General features: G+C 38.9%; 1 protein-coding gene and 1 long non-coding RNA gene across 25 annotated transcripts in view; one reads left to right on the plus strand and one right to left on the minus strand.

The window, feature by feature from the left end:
- LOC122483252 overlaps positions 1-5,432 on the minus strand; it is a 45,008-nt gene extending 39,576 nt beyond the window's left edge. The window contains exon 1 of the long non-coding RNA XR_006297365.1: positions 5,266-5,432. This is a non-coding gene — a long non-coding RNA (uncharacterized LOC122483252). The remainder of the gene's footprint in view (positions 1-5,265) is intronic.
- A 50-nt stretch (positions 5,433-5,482) lies between these two features.
- Positions 5,483-16,141, plus strand: part of PICALM (phosphatidylinositol binding clathrin assembly protein) — a 100,168-nt gene continuing 89,509 nt past the window's right edge. For 19 of the 24 annotated variants that reach the window (XM_043580003.1, XM_043580007.1, XM_043580016.1 and 16 more), the window contains exon 1: positions 5,528-5,985. In XM_043580003.1, the coding sequence (XP_043435938.1) occupies positions 5,856-5,985 (130 nt within the window). In that variant the 5' untranslated portion in view covers positions 5,528-5,855. Of the gene's footprint in view, positions 5,986-16,141 lie in introns of all 24 variants that reach the window. The other 5 variants (XM_043580024.1, XM_043580021.1, XM_043580022.1 and 2 more) reach the window with 5 other exon arrangements.

Genomic DNA, 16,141 nt, shown 5'->3' on the forward strand with positions numbered 1-16,141 from the left:
TACTGTAAAACACAGCATCATAATTTCACAGCCATAATTTAATAAAACAAGTAAAATCCAACACAGGTGCTCCTCACCATACTGTTCTCCTGGAGGACATTTCTGCAAGGATTAATTTGGGGGCCCCAGGCTTTTCATGTTTTGTGGTTTTGGCATCCTCTGAAAAATTTTTTTAAGTTTATTTATTTATTTTTAAAGAGAGAGAGAGAGAGTACAAGCAAGGGATGGGCAGAGAGAGAGGAGAAAGAGACAATCCCAAACAGGCTCCATGCTGTCAGTGCAGAGCCCGACATGGGGCTTGATCTCACAAACTGTGAGATCATGACTTGAGGTGAAATCAAGAGCTGGACACTTAACCAACTGAAACATGCAGGTGCCCCTCCTGTAAATTCTTTGAAGTTTTCATTTCCTGATAAACACAGAAAGAAAGAGAACATGGAGCATGTGTAGGATGTGCTAGAGATTTTGTGGACCAAACCTTAAATGGCTTTCATCTTTTCTGTTCACATTCTACTGGACAGAAATCAGTCACATGACCCCAAGTAATTACAAAGGAGTCTGGGAAATACAATGTGTGTGCTCAGGAGAAAAGGAAACAGACTTTGGTGAAGACACCTGCCACTTAAGGTCATGAAGTTGTTTTAGGGTTCAACTGGATAATGTGCTTAGCACATGGTAAGTAACCAACAAAGTTACATTACCATTATTATCACAAGTATGTATTGTGAGAGCCTGAATAAGGGTCACACAGTTGGAAGTGGAGTACTTGCATGGAAGTTTTAGCAAGAGAACTCACATACACTCAAAGACAATTCCTTACCTTTTAAAGATTATGATCTTTAATTCATTTGGCAGCATCAGGAAGTATAAACATAGAAAGGTGAGGAAGAAAGGGGTTGCCAAGCTGTTCATATTGGCTTAATTTACAGAATATCAAAAGATTATAGTTTATATTATAAATCTAAATTATAGACTCTAATGTCCAAGAAGAGTGGGAATAGAGTAAAGTGGTAGACTCTTTGCCTTTGAGAATGAGCTTAAGTGAAGTAATAAGAGGTAAAAATTCTGGTTAATTAATCCTCTCTCTCTCGGGGCGCCTGGGTGGCTCAGTCAGTTAAGCGTCAGACTTCGGCTCAGGTCATGATCTCGCGGTCCGTGAGTTCGAGCCCCGCATCGGGCTCTGTGCTGACTGCTCAGAGCCTGGAGCCTGTTTCAAATTCTATGTCTCCCTCTCTCCCTGACCCTCCCCCATTCATGCTCTGTCTCTCTCTGTCTCAAAAATAAATAAACATTAAAAAAAAATTAATCCTCTCTTCCAAATTCTTTTTCATTCTTACTGTCTTAATTTGAAGTTTAGACATCCTTAAGATTCAAGTTTTCTTCACTTGCTTTATTTTCTCCTCTATTGCCACTGAAAATATGTAAGACTCTAGGAACAGAGACCATGTTGGTCTCATACATTATTATGTTTTAATACCTAGCAATACCTAACATAGAGTATGCAGGCAAGAAGAATTTGTTGAATAAATTTAATCTTTATGGGCAGTTGCTTCAAGTCTTGGTGAACAGGTCTAGATAAAGAAACTGAAAAATGAGGGGCGCCTGGGTGGCGCAGTCGGTTAAGCGTCCGACTTCAGCCAGGTCACGATCTCGCGGTCCGTGAGTTCGAGCCCCGCGTCCGGCTCTGGGCTGATGGCTCAGAGCCTGGAGCCTGCTTCCGATTCTGTGTCTCCCTCTCTCTCTCTGCCCCTCCCCCGTTCATGCTCTGTCTCTCTCTGTCCCAAAAATAAATAAACGTTGAAAAAAAAAGAAACTGAAAAATGAGTTTTTAAATCTTGCTTCTGCTACTTCATTATCTGAGGGATTCTGGAATTCTTAATTTTTTTTTTTTAAGCAATAGAGAAAAATTATATAAGCACTTAACTTCTAAAACTTGTTCCCCCCCTCCCGTTATTAAACAGTACAATCCTTTTTAGTGTTATAGTAATGAGAAATGAAAAATTTATAAGTGTTACAAACACATAGAAGGCATACTTCTTAACTTGAGAACCTAGGAAATATCATGTACTATTCAAATTTTTCCTTACTTCTGTTTTTGTTTTTGTTCATTTGTAATTAAAGCACATAGGCCTTCAAGTTGATGATCAAAGTTAAGAGCTTATTAGTTCCCAAAGGACTGATGAACTCACTGTTACAACAGTATTCAGCACCTAGAACAGTGCCTGACCCATAGTGGGTGTTCAATACGTTTATTTTCGTAAATGAATTAATAAGTTACTGAAATAAGGATGGTCCTCCAGGTGGATACTTATGGAATGGACATGCTGTAAGTGTGAAAAAGTAGGCAGGTTTTATCAAATGAGAAGTTTGGAGTGGTGTTTCCAAATGGGTGACTTCAAAGTGTTTTCATTCATTCGTTCATTCAACCAGCATTCTACTGTGTGTCTATTTTGCAACAGCCATAACATAAGCAAGAAGATATCTCTGTGCCTCATGCTAGCACAATAAAACAATTACAAAAATAATTAGTATGAGACTGTATAAGATAACTACACGAGTAACAGCAGGAAACCACTGACTACTTAAAAGGGTGCGAAGGAGCATGGCATACCCAGGTACAGCCAGTCATGTGATACTGGCTGGAGTGCATGTGAGAAATGGGGAAGGATGAGGTTCAACAAACTATAGTTAGGTAGGGGCTAGATCATGATGGGCTTTATATGCCAACTTGAGAATCCTAGATTTTATCCTCTAGAGTAGTGCTTGGGGGTGCTATTAAAGGGTTTTAATGCAAAGAAAAGATGAATACATTTTAGGTTTGGAAAGATCTGGATTGGAGAGTTGAGGTATGAGAGACAGAAATCAGCTAAGAAGTTATTAGAACAGTCTACATGGGGAAGTGGTAATAAATCATAAAGGCTAGAACTAAGGCAATAGAAGTGATGTTGGAGAACAAATGGGTTTGAAGGATACAACTAGATTAGGCTAGATAAGAGAAATAAGAGAAGCAGAGCTAAGAATGAGTCATAGTTTTCTGACCTGGATTTCTAGGCAGGTGGTAAGACCATTCCTGAAAATAAACAAAGAAGAAGATCCATATGGATTACGGATGTGGAATGGGCAAGGGCAAGAGAAGTCATTTTTGGCCATAGTAAGTTTGAAGCATCTGTGGTACTTCAAATAAAGATATTTCTTGACCAGACCAAGGAAAGTAGAACACACAGAAAACTTATAAGTTATAAGAAAACATATAAGACAGGGCAGGCAGGTCGGTAATTCCTAACCTCAGAATACTTTCCCATCATCTTCTAAATTTCTTTATATCTTTCAGTTCACCATTGTACATAAACTTCTATAATGATGACTATTTACTTACAAATTTGTAAAAATGTGTCCTTGAAAAAAAAATAACAGTGTTATTTCTAACAGAAGCTAGTTTATTAGTAAGGTGAACATGATCACAATTTGAATAAAGGTGGTTTGTAACAACCTCTTTGGTAAAAGTAACAGTGAAATATTATCCTATAATGTCATTCACAGTAGTGCAAAACATACAAATTTCCTGTTGTGTACTTAGGAATAATTTCTGAACTTTTCTTAAGGTTGAAATATTTAGCTATTGACACTTAAATGCCATGCCTCATGTTTACTTACTTCAGCAGGGGGTTCACTAGTACAGAGCCTCAGGTCAACTGGTAATTCACTGGGTGGAACCATAGAAGAGTAGCAAGGATGGCAGACATGTCTTGAGAATGGGGTAACTGTACTACACAATGGGCATGGGGCAACAAACTGGGCACCAAACCGCAGAAGGACTGCAGATGCACTGAAGGAAATTTGGGGCTGGCTTGACAAAGATGAAGCCTGCTGGTTTAAGACTATATGTTCTTGGCAAAGCATGGTGCTGCAGATTTTCACCAGCCATAGTGGAAAAAAAGGGGGGAAAGGGAATGGGACGAGACCACAAAACCTGTGATATGATACATAAAATGTTAACTATTTGCTTTGCATCTTCTGAGAGTCACCAGATTGAAGCACAAATTTTGGATTTGGCTGGCAGATGGTGTACACAGACTTTTGGAGTATGGTAGCATTTCATTTGAACTAGCAAGATTATGTAGGACTATCACAGTAACTTAACATTCACAGATTTAAAAATTTATCCCTAAACCTGAGTTAAATGTGGGGCTCTTTGTTTTGTTTTGTTGAGAGCGAGCGAGCACAGGAGCACAGGGAAGGGGCAGAGAAAGATGCGAGCGAATCTTAAGCAGACTCTACTACCAGCAGAGTGCCCACCAGGGGTCCATCTCACAACCCTGAGATCAAGACCCGAGCCAAAATCAAGAGTCAGAGACTTAACTAACTGAGCCATCCAGGTGCCCACCCCCCGCCAATTACATTTTTAAGGCTTTCTTAAAGATACAGATCTCAAAGAACAGATTCACAGGATACAGTAATTCCTCTAAAATGTTCACAGGTCAGTGTCCAGGTCTCCTTTCCCTGAAAATCTGATTTACCAAAGAGAAAAAAGGCCAAAGGGAAGAAAGACTAAACCAGGGGAAATGGCAGGTAATGATGTCTCAATTCCTTCAATGGGACTTCTCCATTTACCAGCCCTCTCACTTCCTTCTATGGTCTGGACCTTTAATCACCACAGGAGTCAGCCTTGTAGGGTCAAGCTAATCTCTGTTGACATCATCCTACTACTTCCCTTTTCAAATTCCAGTGAAGCTATGTGTTTCCTGTCCTATTTGACACCCTACGAAAAGAACACGGGCTGGTTAGTATCTAAATTTAGTCCGGCAGCAACGCGTCTGACTTTTAACAGGAGAGAGATAAACAAAAACAGGTGACATCTGCAAGCCTTTCAAGAAAATGAGAAAAAAATCCCAACCCTTCTAGGGTAAGCAAGAAGGGAGAGCTTCAACAGTTCCACAGTAGGGAGAGGCCTGCCTGCAGGCTCCGAAAATGGGCCAACTGAAGCGTTTTCCTTTTCCTTAAAACCAGGAGGACGGCTTTGGGGTAGTTCCTCAACTCAATTCTGACTCAGCTAGTTAAGTCCGGGCAGAGGGAGTCTTGACAGCCCCTTCCCCACGCAGAGCGGTGAAGGCAGCCGCACCTCCTCTTTGTCAAGATGTTGGTTTCAACCACAGGCACCAAGAGACCCTTGGGGTGGTAGAGGGGAGAGGCGGACGCCACTCCCTGGCGCGCCCCCGGAGCGCCAGACTTGCGATCCCTTTCCCGCCCTTCCCCCGCCCCACCTACCCTCTGTGACCCCCGCGTCCCGCCTCGGGCGACCTGTTGGCAAGAAGCGTCACGTGACGCGGCCGGCAGCGCACTGCCCCCAGGCGGGCCTCCTGTTGCGCCCGCCGGGCGGGTTCCATCACGTAACGCGCGGGCGCCGCCCCGCTCTTCCCTCGCGTAGCGAGGGAGGGCGGGCGTCGAATAGGAAAGGGAAGGGAAAAGGGGCGGGAGAAGAAGAAGGAGGGGCGGCGCCCAAGTCACGTGACCCGGGACAGCCCGGAAAGCTCCGAGGAGGAGCCTGGCGCCGCCATTTTCCTGCAGCTGCCTGTCCCTCTTGCCCAGCCCGGCTCCAGCTGACCAGGGAAGGGGTGGGCTGAGCTGAGGCGGGGGCAGGGGAGTGCCCGACCCTGTGCCTGACCCCGCGGGTGACACGAGCCGGTTCTTTCCGGGCTAGGTGGCAGCGCGCGGCCCTCAGCCCCGCCCCAGGCCGGCAGGCGGAGAAGGAGCCGGTGGGGGTAGGGGGTGCGGTGGGGGGTGGGGGTCCTCCGGCGCTTGGGGGTCCCAGTCCCCGCCGGCTGCCGAGCGGGAAGGGTGGCGGAGGAGCCGCAGAGATGTCCGGCCAGAGCTTGACGGACCGAATCACCGCCGCCCAGCACAGTGTCACCGGCTCCGCCGTATCCAAGACAGTATGCAAGGCCACGACCCACGAGATCATGGGGCCCAAGAAAAAGCACCTGGACTGTGAGTGAAGCCGACCGCGGCCCATGTCCCCGCGACCGGCGTTCTTCTCTTCTCTTTTCTTACCCCCTTCAGCCGTCTTTTCCTTCCTTTGCGTTTTGTCTGGCACGTCGGGTCCTGTGCTGGTCCGAGGTGTGTTTTCGCTTCCATCACACCTGCCTTCACGGCTTCCGTTCCCTGTCTAAAAATCCCTGATAAGCCACTCCCCCCCACCCCCATCCCGGGTTCCTAGGGGACCCTCGCTTCCAACCCGGTGCGCCACGATAGACCAACTTGCCTCTCCACCTAGCTTCTTACCTCCCTGCCGCCTGTGTCTGCTGCAGCCTCCTGCTCTTTCATCCCCCCGTCCCGTGCTGCCTAGTCGCCCTCTCCTGAGCGTCTCTCCGCTTGCTCCCGGTCTCACCGCCCCATTGTTTCCCCATTAGCCTTTGAGTTCCGTAAACGCCCGGTTCCGTGGACCTACATCCCTATTTCTCTGCAATCCTGAAGGCTACCTCCGTTGAAGTGATTTCCACTTCCTTTGCTCCACTAGGTTCTTCTGTCCCTTTCCTTCTCGGGTTTCTCTTCCAGCTTTCCTCTCCCGTTTTGATTACGTTTCTTTGCTTCTGTAGCTTCAGTTAGGTTCCTTCGTCTCATTTTATATTAGATATATCATACTCAATACCCGACTTTTATCCCAAATTACTTTCTTCGTGAGAGTGAAAATAAAGGGATTCCGTTTGGTGTAGGGAACGCTCTGTGGGAAGTTGGGGTTTTTAATTGGCTTTGGTGGAATTTAATCATTCTATTTTCATGCTTCTTGGATAAGTTGTGATTGTCAGGCCCCCATCCTCCGTGTTTCTCTAATGGGGATTTGGAAAAGAATTGGGTGATACTGGTATCATTTCCTGGAGCTGTTAACCCTGGCGATTTGTATTTAGAAGGTTGAGTGTAAAGTGTACGTTATTGGAGTAAAACATAGATTAATAACTAAAACTACAATTTACATACATGTCTTTAAAATGCTAAAAAGGTGATTGATAATACTTGAGTTTCAATTTACTTTTAATTTATTCTGGTTATTTGGGGAGACTAGCTTCTCTTATACGGCATAATATTACTCCATTCACTAACTTACAATTACCAGAGCTAACTCCTCCCAACTTTTTACAAACCTGGAAGTCACGTATAATACCTCATTTTTCTTTCCTTTACCTCGAGGTACAGATAGCTCAGTGGATTACTCAAGCTTTGACTCAATGGAGTGACCGAAAACTTTTCAGGAAAATACACGGAAATAGGCACAGTAATAAGTTCCTTTTTAAAATGGTAACTGGACACATTAGCTTGACTGGCTTTTATTCTACATGAAAGTTACTTTGCTTTACTGTTTGAAGCAAGAGTGAGCATGTCCTGAAAGGGAATTCACTGACAGGAGTCCTGTTTGGATTTCTCATTTGGACTTTGGCCCTAAGGTCTGCAATTTTTAAAAAGAAATGTACAAAATGTGAATTCTTCCAAGATACTTTGCTCATGAAGTGCTATTAGAACAAGTTATTTCTACAAACCCATTATTCATTGTGACTTGTTCCTTCACTGTGGAAAAGTAAAAGAAAAAAAAAATACTGCTTGGTTCTTTAATGTGCTGATTGAACAGGCTGCTTTTTAACAATCAGTCCTTGCCTGTTTAGAAAATGCAGAATATATTTAAATGGTGACACTTATAAATGGAAAGTTGTTTAAAATGTATAGTGGACCCTTACGCGATTTTTTTGATTATGCGATATTTGGAGTGGACAGTTTTGCTGTTTACTTCCCTTCAAGTGACTAATTGGCTTGCTGTCCCAGTCTTAATGGTTTGTCCTAACATTGTGTTAATTCTTGTTAATTGTTTTTTATTTTTCTTTTTGGTGATGGGTAGGTGAAGAAACTACTTGTTACTGTATGAACTATTTTTCTCTTTCCTCGCTTCAAAATGATAAATTATAACAAAAAGATGTATAGCTTTTAAAAGTCTTTATGAAGGTTTTTGCCTATTTCAAATGTAGGATTAGTTATTTTAACATGTTACCAAGAAGGGCAGAAAATAGGCTAAATGGGTTTAGGAGGGTGATACTTGTTTGTGGTTTTATTAGTGCTGTTCTTTTTCTCTTGTGATAGCTACTGCAGATGCTAACTGGGATTAGGTTTGGAGGATAAACTCTCATTTGTAGTTCTCTACTACTGCTGTGTTTATAATAAGCTCCCACTTTAGAACTTGAATATATGTGGTATTGTGTGATTTTTATTTTTTTTTTTAATCCACATAAATAAGGAGCCACTACTCTAGTTCTGTTCTGCGGGCTTTTGAAATACTATTTTCCCTATATTGTTTTAAATGCGCTTGTAACCAGTTTTCAGCAATGACATAGATTTATATTAAGTAAAGTTTGGCCAATGAATGGTTTTTCTAAACACCTTCCTTCTCCACACACTTTAACATTTTCCAGAATATTAAAAAGGCTTTCACAGACATTTCTGTGGCTTGACACCATGAACTTCAGGCTTTAATGTAGAGATAATTTTTCTTCTTCCAGGAATTTTTCTTTCTAGTGAGTGCTTAGTTCTGTTGCACCTTTTAATATCTTGAAGGACTATTGCCTACTTAGTCCAACTCAGTGAAAGCAATTTCATCTTTTAAATATTAGTATTTAACAAAAATATGCTTAGGACTGTTTTTTTCCTATAGGCCTTTAGACTGTGGAGGTGGTTTCTGTGTACTTCTCCAAGGTCTTTCCATATTAGGAAGTAATTATTATAATCTACGAATTACGGCTTAATTCATACTACATTATATACTTGTTTAAGAAAGATCTTTTGCTTTGCTTATAGGTGGCTGTAGATAATGGTATTAACTAGGGTCCTTAGTGTGAAGAGTTGTCCAGCTTGAAATAATATGTAAAAATAAACATGATTTGCATTTAGTTTCCGGTCTCTAATGGTCATAATCAAGGCACAAGAATAGCAAACCTTAAATTGGAAGGTGTTCCAATTTGCCAGGCACTTATTAACCATTATCTAATTTAATCCTCTTTCATGGCTATGGGAGAGGCAAGCCACATGCTTAGAAAGTAGTTTCTACCTCCATTAAAACATCCATAATGATTGAAGTGTAAATAAAACACAATATTTAAATTTATAAATTCTTAATTTAAAAAACATTCTTATCTAACTTCACAACCGTTGGCCTTTGTTTTTTGATGTGAATACTTAATTTTCTTTTTTCTATACTTGTTTAATTTATTGTCTTTGGGCATTTACATTGCAACATGTTGCATTGAAACATAATATTTATGTTAATGGCTATAATGGCTTCACTTTTTCATCCATATTTTTTCCCAGTTAAAATTTCCAGGGACACTTCATTCCAACCATCATCTGCCTTAGATTCTTTTTGTTTGTTTGTTTTATTTATTTTGAGAGAGAAGGGGAGGGGCAGAGAGAGAGAGAGAAGGAAAGAGAGAATCCCAAGCAGGCTCCATGCTGTCAGCACAGAGCCCGACATGGCGCTTGATCCCACAAACTGAACTGTGAGATCATAACCTGAGCCGAAACCAAGAGTCAGACACTTAACCCACCAAGCCACCCAGGCATCTCTGCCTTAGATTCTTGACAACAAATTGAGGTCTTGTTCTTAGTAAGCATCCATTATAAGTGTGTCTCTATAGTAGATATAGTGTGGGTATTTGTGTGTTGTGTGCTGGATCCATATCCTGCCTAAATTTAGTTGTGGAAACAACTTTAAGAGGAAGAATTTGTGAATGTATTGAATATGTAGAAGGTGGAATTTGTATTTGGATTAGTGGTTTGTATAACTATTGAAAATGTATGTAAAATATCAAAAAGTACCTGAAATAATTACCTTTTTAAGCAAATGTATTGATTTTCAGTGTCTTGATTAATGGCATGGATTGGGTGCTTAGTTTGCATATTGTTAAGACGGTATCTGGTAACTGGGATCTGATTTACAAGAAGATGCATGTGAGGAAGATACTAAGTGGGTAATCTGCCCCACTATGTATCTTGTTTAGAAATAAAGTAACTGAGGATGGATCTTGTTTTAAAGAGGTAGTTATTTTGTAGTTGACCTATGGGCTTACTATTCTTTCCCTTAAGAATTAATCATATGATTTATATTTTCACTTTTCATTATTTGACCTATTCTGTTCCTTACTATTTAGTCTTTAATACTTCTGAAAAAAGAAAATGGTAATGGAGTCAAATATGTCACATGGCCTGAGATTATGTAGAACTACACAGATGTAATTTTCCCTCCTTGTTACACGTAGTTATGTTTCTAAATTGTGTATGTTTTAAAAGGGAAACTCAGAAGAGAATTTGGTATATAACCATTTTGCTAGCTGCCTTATGCATAATTAGCAAATTTATTCTCAAATACCTTTGAAAAGTAATTAGGCAGCACTAGTGGACTTGTTATTTTTAAAAATACCTAATATTAGACTCTAGGCATGTATTTTTTTATCCTTATAACAAGGTTTTTTATGTTTACTGTGTTTTTTATCAATTTGAATAGTTTTTAAAGGTGTTTTTGAGTTTAATGTAGAGCGGCAGGTGAGAAGTAAAACTTGGTAAGAGGTGACTAGGCTTTCTTTTTCCTCATTTGATTTGTGAAGCATTTATATAAAATATTTAATTAGCTATTTTAAAAGTACATTAATAGTTAAAATAATCTATTTTAATTAATTACTAGAATTGCTTTAATTTAAATAAAATTATTTTGACCCTGTCATTTAGAATATTTAATGTAAAAGTTTACCATGATGCATAGACAAGTATTTTCTTTATATCCAAAATGCTTATGTTCGTGATTTCCCTTTTAAAAATCAAAGAAGTAAGAAAAATAAACTTAAAGGCTTCTTGGCAAGAGGCTAGAGTCTTACCAAGAAGAAATAGGGTTAGATTTTCAAAGTACATACAGCCTTAGTATTTGCTCTTCCTGTTCTTTTAGTGGCTGAAGTGGCATTTCCGTTACTTTGTGTTCTGTCTCAGTATGTTCCCCGTTAAACTGCTTTATACATTTCTCTAGAGAATTGCAATTTTTGGGTTTGACCTTTTAGAATTTTGTATGTTCATTGTGTGTATGGCTCTTTTAATGGAGAAACGTTTCCGGGTAGTCAGATTTTACTAACGATACTCCTTTATAAGGGAATGCTGATGAACCTAAACCTTTGTATTAAAATTTATGTTCAGACTTGTAATTTGCCAGGTTATCAGAAGTATAGTATTAAGAATTTTTCAAGTTATACTAGAATGTAGTGGCAGTACAGCAAATCATATTCTTTATGCGTTGATTCAATTTATATTTAATACTTATTTGTCTTTATTTTGTGCTGGGCACTCACTGCACTAAACACTTACGTTTATTAACTTTATTCCTTTTAACAACTTTGTGAGAGAGGTTTTATTATTATCCCCATTTTACTGAAGAAGAAACGAAGGCACCGAGAAGTTCAGTAATTTGCTCAAGGTCACAGCCAGGAAGAGGAAAACTGGGATTTGCACCCAGGTAGTCTAGCATCAGGTTTGTGTTTTCATGTCAGTGTGACTTTTTACATAATGCTTTACTGTTCCAGGGAATGAATAAACAATATTCATTTATTCATGGCAGTGGCTCTTAAAGTGTATTCCTGGCACTTCTGGGAGTTTCCAAGACCCTTTCAGCTTATTTGTGAGGTCAAAACTATGTTCATATATTAGGACATTATTTGTCTTTTTAATTTTTGTACTTTCATGAGTGTACAATAGAGTTTTCCAGGGTCTATGTGATGCATGATAGTGCAGCAGATTGAATGTAGTAGCAGATACGACAGTCCAACAACTTTCTATTAAACCAGATAGTAAAAAGTTTTGCAAAAAGGTAAAACAATACCAATGTTGTAAATTTTGGTTTGGGGAAATATAGCTATTTTTCTTGAAAACTGTTAGCATTGGATGAGATTTATTATTTTAAAAAGAATATTTTAAAAATTCTTAATTTTAATTCTTAATACAGTAAATATCAATTGAGAAAACCCACACAGACAAAATCTCATTGAGGTCTGTCCTCAGTTTCTAAGATTGTAAAGGTTCTGAGATTAGAAAATGTAACCCTAAAGAAGAAGGTATATTAGAGGGGAAAAAAGGCTACTTAGAAAGTAGATATATGAGGTCCTTTAAACTCTGAATAATTTGGTAGGTGACAGTGACCCATCATTTGGAGGACTTTGAGAAGAGACGTGGCATAATCCTTTAGGTCATACTGTTAAGTAGATTGGAAGGAAAGTGAAATGTGACTTGGAAAGGAGACTGCTGGGGGCAAAAAAGAATCTAACAGTAATAATACCTAATTATTTTCCTGAAAGGCCTTAATAAAGTTCATCATTGATTGGGACTCCTGGTCCATTTTTTCCTCATTGTTTTTTTACATCTAAGCTATCCCTTTCAGCCAAGCACTTTATTACTATTTTTTTTAATTTTTTTGATGTTTGTTTATTTTTGAGAGAGTGTGTGCAAGCAGGAGAGGGACAGAGAGAGAGCAGGAGCCACAGAATCCCAAGCAGGCTCCAGGCTCTGAGCTGTCAGCACAGAGCCCGACGACGGGCTTGAACCCACAGACCCTGAGATCATGACCTGAGCTGACGTTGGACACTTATCCGACTGAGGCGCCCCTCAGCCAAGCACGTTAGTCACCAATTATGCCAAAAGTTCTAACTCCCAAACTATTAGCAGTTATTCTTTGGACATACCATTCTTTGGACGTAAAACATCTTCTTTGTCAAAACAGATACCTTCTTCCTTTTAAATCTTCTCAAAACTAACTTGCTTTCCTTAACACAGTTAAAGTAGCCTCTTTACTAAAGACGTTATTGAATAATACCTTGTTAAACTGTGGTTAGTATCATGCTTTTATATATATTTTGGGTTCACATGTGTTTGTAGAACAGGAACTATACTTTTCTGTATTGTTTTATATCTCTTCTCAAAGTACCTAATCAGTGACCCTGTGGGTGCTCAGTAAATTTCAGGTGATTACACATAATCTGCCTTCCCAGCTCAGACTATTCCATGAACAACTTAGGGACACAGTCACTATAGAGATCTATTCCAGTAAACATTGAATAATTTTATGGTGATTTTCTTAGTTGCAATGAATGGTAATTACCCGGTTTCAAAATTAAATATTGAAGTCATTTGGTAGCATCAATAAAAAAACATAACAAAATTGCTCTCTGTTTCATGGAACCTATGAGACATTAAGAGGGTTAGTTTTGTTAAAATAGTAGGTGATGTTTTTAAAATATTTTCATAGCCAAAAAAATTGGGGTTTGCAGTTGCTCAGTTTGAAAACTATACTGAGGCATATTTTTGAGGATATGTTCTTGAAAGTAGAAATTAACTTTAAGAATTAAACAGGGGACCAGAAATAAATTTGAAATGTTTGTCAATAGAGTTGTTTCCTTACACAATTCCAGGAGGTGCTGATCACATTGTAGTCTCTGTGCAGGGGGTCTCCAGAGTACTACCTGTATGGCAAACTTATTTTAGATGTAAGGAAGGATAAAGTACACTTAATGTCGAAATGCAAAGGAAAACAAGTGACTGTTTTAGAATGAAGCTTTATGAGATATAAGGCAAGCATTGGAGAGTAGTAGTGATGGTCATGATAGTAGGACCACTGAATCTAGGCCATAAGTTGATTCTAGGGACTAATGGGGATTACTGAAAGTTTTCTCTGAACATTTAGAATTCCAGCAGTAATTTTCAAAATGGTACTGATATTTGTAGTCATAAACTTACTACCTGAAAGCATTCTAGGGGCTCTAATTTTACTTAAGGGACACTTCTTCCAAGTAGTGGTTGAAGCAGCATTGCTTTAGAAATGTTTTCTTTCACTAAAGATTGCAGGTATACTTTAGAAGTGATTTCATATTTTTACTTAGTGTACATGTGACCTCTTCATGTGACTATAAGCTCTTTATAAGAGGGGTGTGTGTGTGTGTGATATTAGAAATTTTATGTGCTGTGATATAGCCAGTTGTCTTGTGGATGCTTAATACGAATGTACCATATTTTAAATACATCTAATGTTTGAAAATCTTACTGTAATTCAAGTATATACCAAAAACTAAGTAGAAGGATGGTTTTCCCCCCATCACACCGTTAACACAGGATTGGCACACAGGATTGGCAGGATTTTTGATGTACTTGAAACACTTTGCAGAAATTTGATTCATGCAGGGTATGGAATAATTAGGAATATTATTTAATCCAAATCTAATGTGAAAAAGGAGATTATGAGGCAAGGTGAGTTCTTCAATTTTGAAATTGAGAGGTAATTCACACAACATAAAATTCACCATTTTAAAGTATACAATTCAGTGTGGTTTTTGTCTACTTACAATGTTGTGTGTAACCATCACCACTGTCTAATTCCAGAATGTTTTCTGTCACCCCCAAAAGAAGTCATATATCTGTTAGCATATCACTTCCAGTTTCCCCTCCTTCATTCTCTGGCAATCATTAAGCTACTTTCTGTCTATGGATTTTCCTATTCTGGACATTTCATGTAAATGGAATCACACATAACGTGGCCTTTTATGTCTGACATCTTTTACTTAGCTTAATGTTTTCATGGTTTATTTATGTTGTAGCATATAAGAGTGCTTCATTCTATCCATAACTTAATAATATTCCCTTGTGCCACAAAATGCGGTGTATCCATTGATGGACATTTGGGTCAGTTCCCTCTTGAAACCCATTAAGAAGAATACTGCTATGAACATACCTTGTACAGGAATGTTCATAGTAGTTCTCTTGGGTATATCCCTAGGAGAAGAATTGCTGGTCATGTGGTAGTTTTTTTAACTTTTTGAGACACGACCAGTCTTTTCCACGGCTGCTGCACCATTTTACATTCCCAGCAGCAATGTATGAATGGTATCTTGTGATTTTGGTTTACATTTCTCTAATGACTAATGATGTCGAGCATCTTTCATGTGCTTATTGACCTTTGTATGTCTTTGAAAAAAGTGTCCATTCAGATCCTTTGCCCATTTTTAAATTTGACCCTTAATATATTTCAGTACTAGACGAGTTCTTTACATTTTCCTGATGCTTGATCCTCATATGATTTGCAAATATTTTTTTCCCCATCCTATGGCTTGTCTTTCTGCTGTTCTTGATAGTGTCCTTTGATGTGATGCAGAAATATTTTTAATTTTGAAGTTGCAATTTTTTTCTTTGATTGTGCTTTTGATATAATAGCTAAGAAACCATTGGCTAATCCAGCGTTATTCAGATTTATGCCTAACCTACTACTAAAGAGCTTTATAGTTTTTAGCTCACTCTTTTAGGTTTGATCAGATTTTAATTTTTGTATGTAGTGTGAGGTGGCAAGGTGGTAGTAAGGAAAATTAAGGGTATTTTTTTCCCTTCTTCTGAAGTTGTCATGGGATATAACTCTACTGTGCTCCTGTATAATATAAATATAGAGATTTATGAGGGAGAAAAAAGATCTCCTTGATGGCAGTTTCTAGTACTGAGTTACATAGTTTGTTGACTGATAAATAGAAATATTTGAACCAAACATCCTTTCAACTGGATGGACTGCTTACTCTAATCCAATGCACATTTTTTTTTTTTTTTTTTAGGGTCCCAGTGTAGTCTTTTATTTTTTTTAAAGTTTATTTATTTTGAGGGGGTGGGCAGAGAGAAAAGGAGAGAGAGAATCCCAAGCAGGCTCTGCACTGTCAGTGCAAAGCCCCATGTGGGGCTGGAACTCATGAATTGTGAGATCACGAGCTGAGCAGAGATCAAGAATCTGACACTTAACTGACTGAGCTATCCAGGCACCCCCAATGTAGTCTTTTAAATGTGTGAAGAGATAATACTTAGTTGTCTGAGTATCGATAGGTGGTTACTTTTGTCCACACACAGTAGTGTGTATATTGCCATAGTATCTTGTACTTCTCCATAAACACTATGTAGTGGAGTATTTTAAAAGGAACACGAGATCTAATGGTGAAAATGTGTAAACAAATAATTGTAATACATTGAGATAATTGCACTATGTAGTAATTCTTTATAGCTTCTATAATTATAATTTCTTAAATGAAGAGCCCTTGTGTAGTCTTTATTGTGC

The sequence above is a fragment of the Prionailurus bengalensis genome, chromosome D1 (assembly GCF_016509475.1).
Source record: "Prionailurus bengalensis isolate Pbe53 chromosome D1, Fcat_Pben_1.1_paternal_pri, whole genome shotgun sequence".
NCBI classification, from domain to species: Eukaryota; Metazoa; Chordata; class Mammalia; order Carnivora; family Felidae; genus Prionailurus; species Prionailurus bengalensis.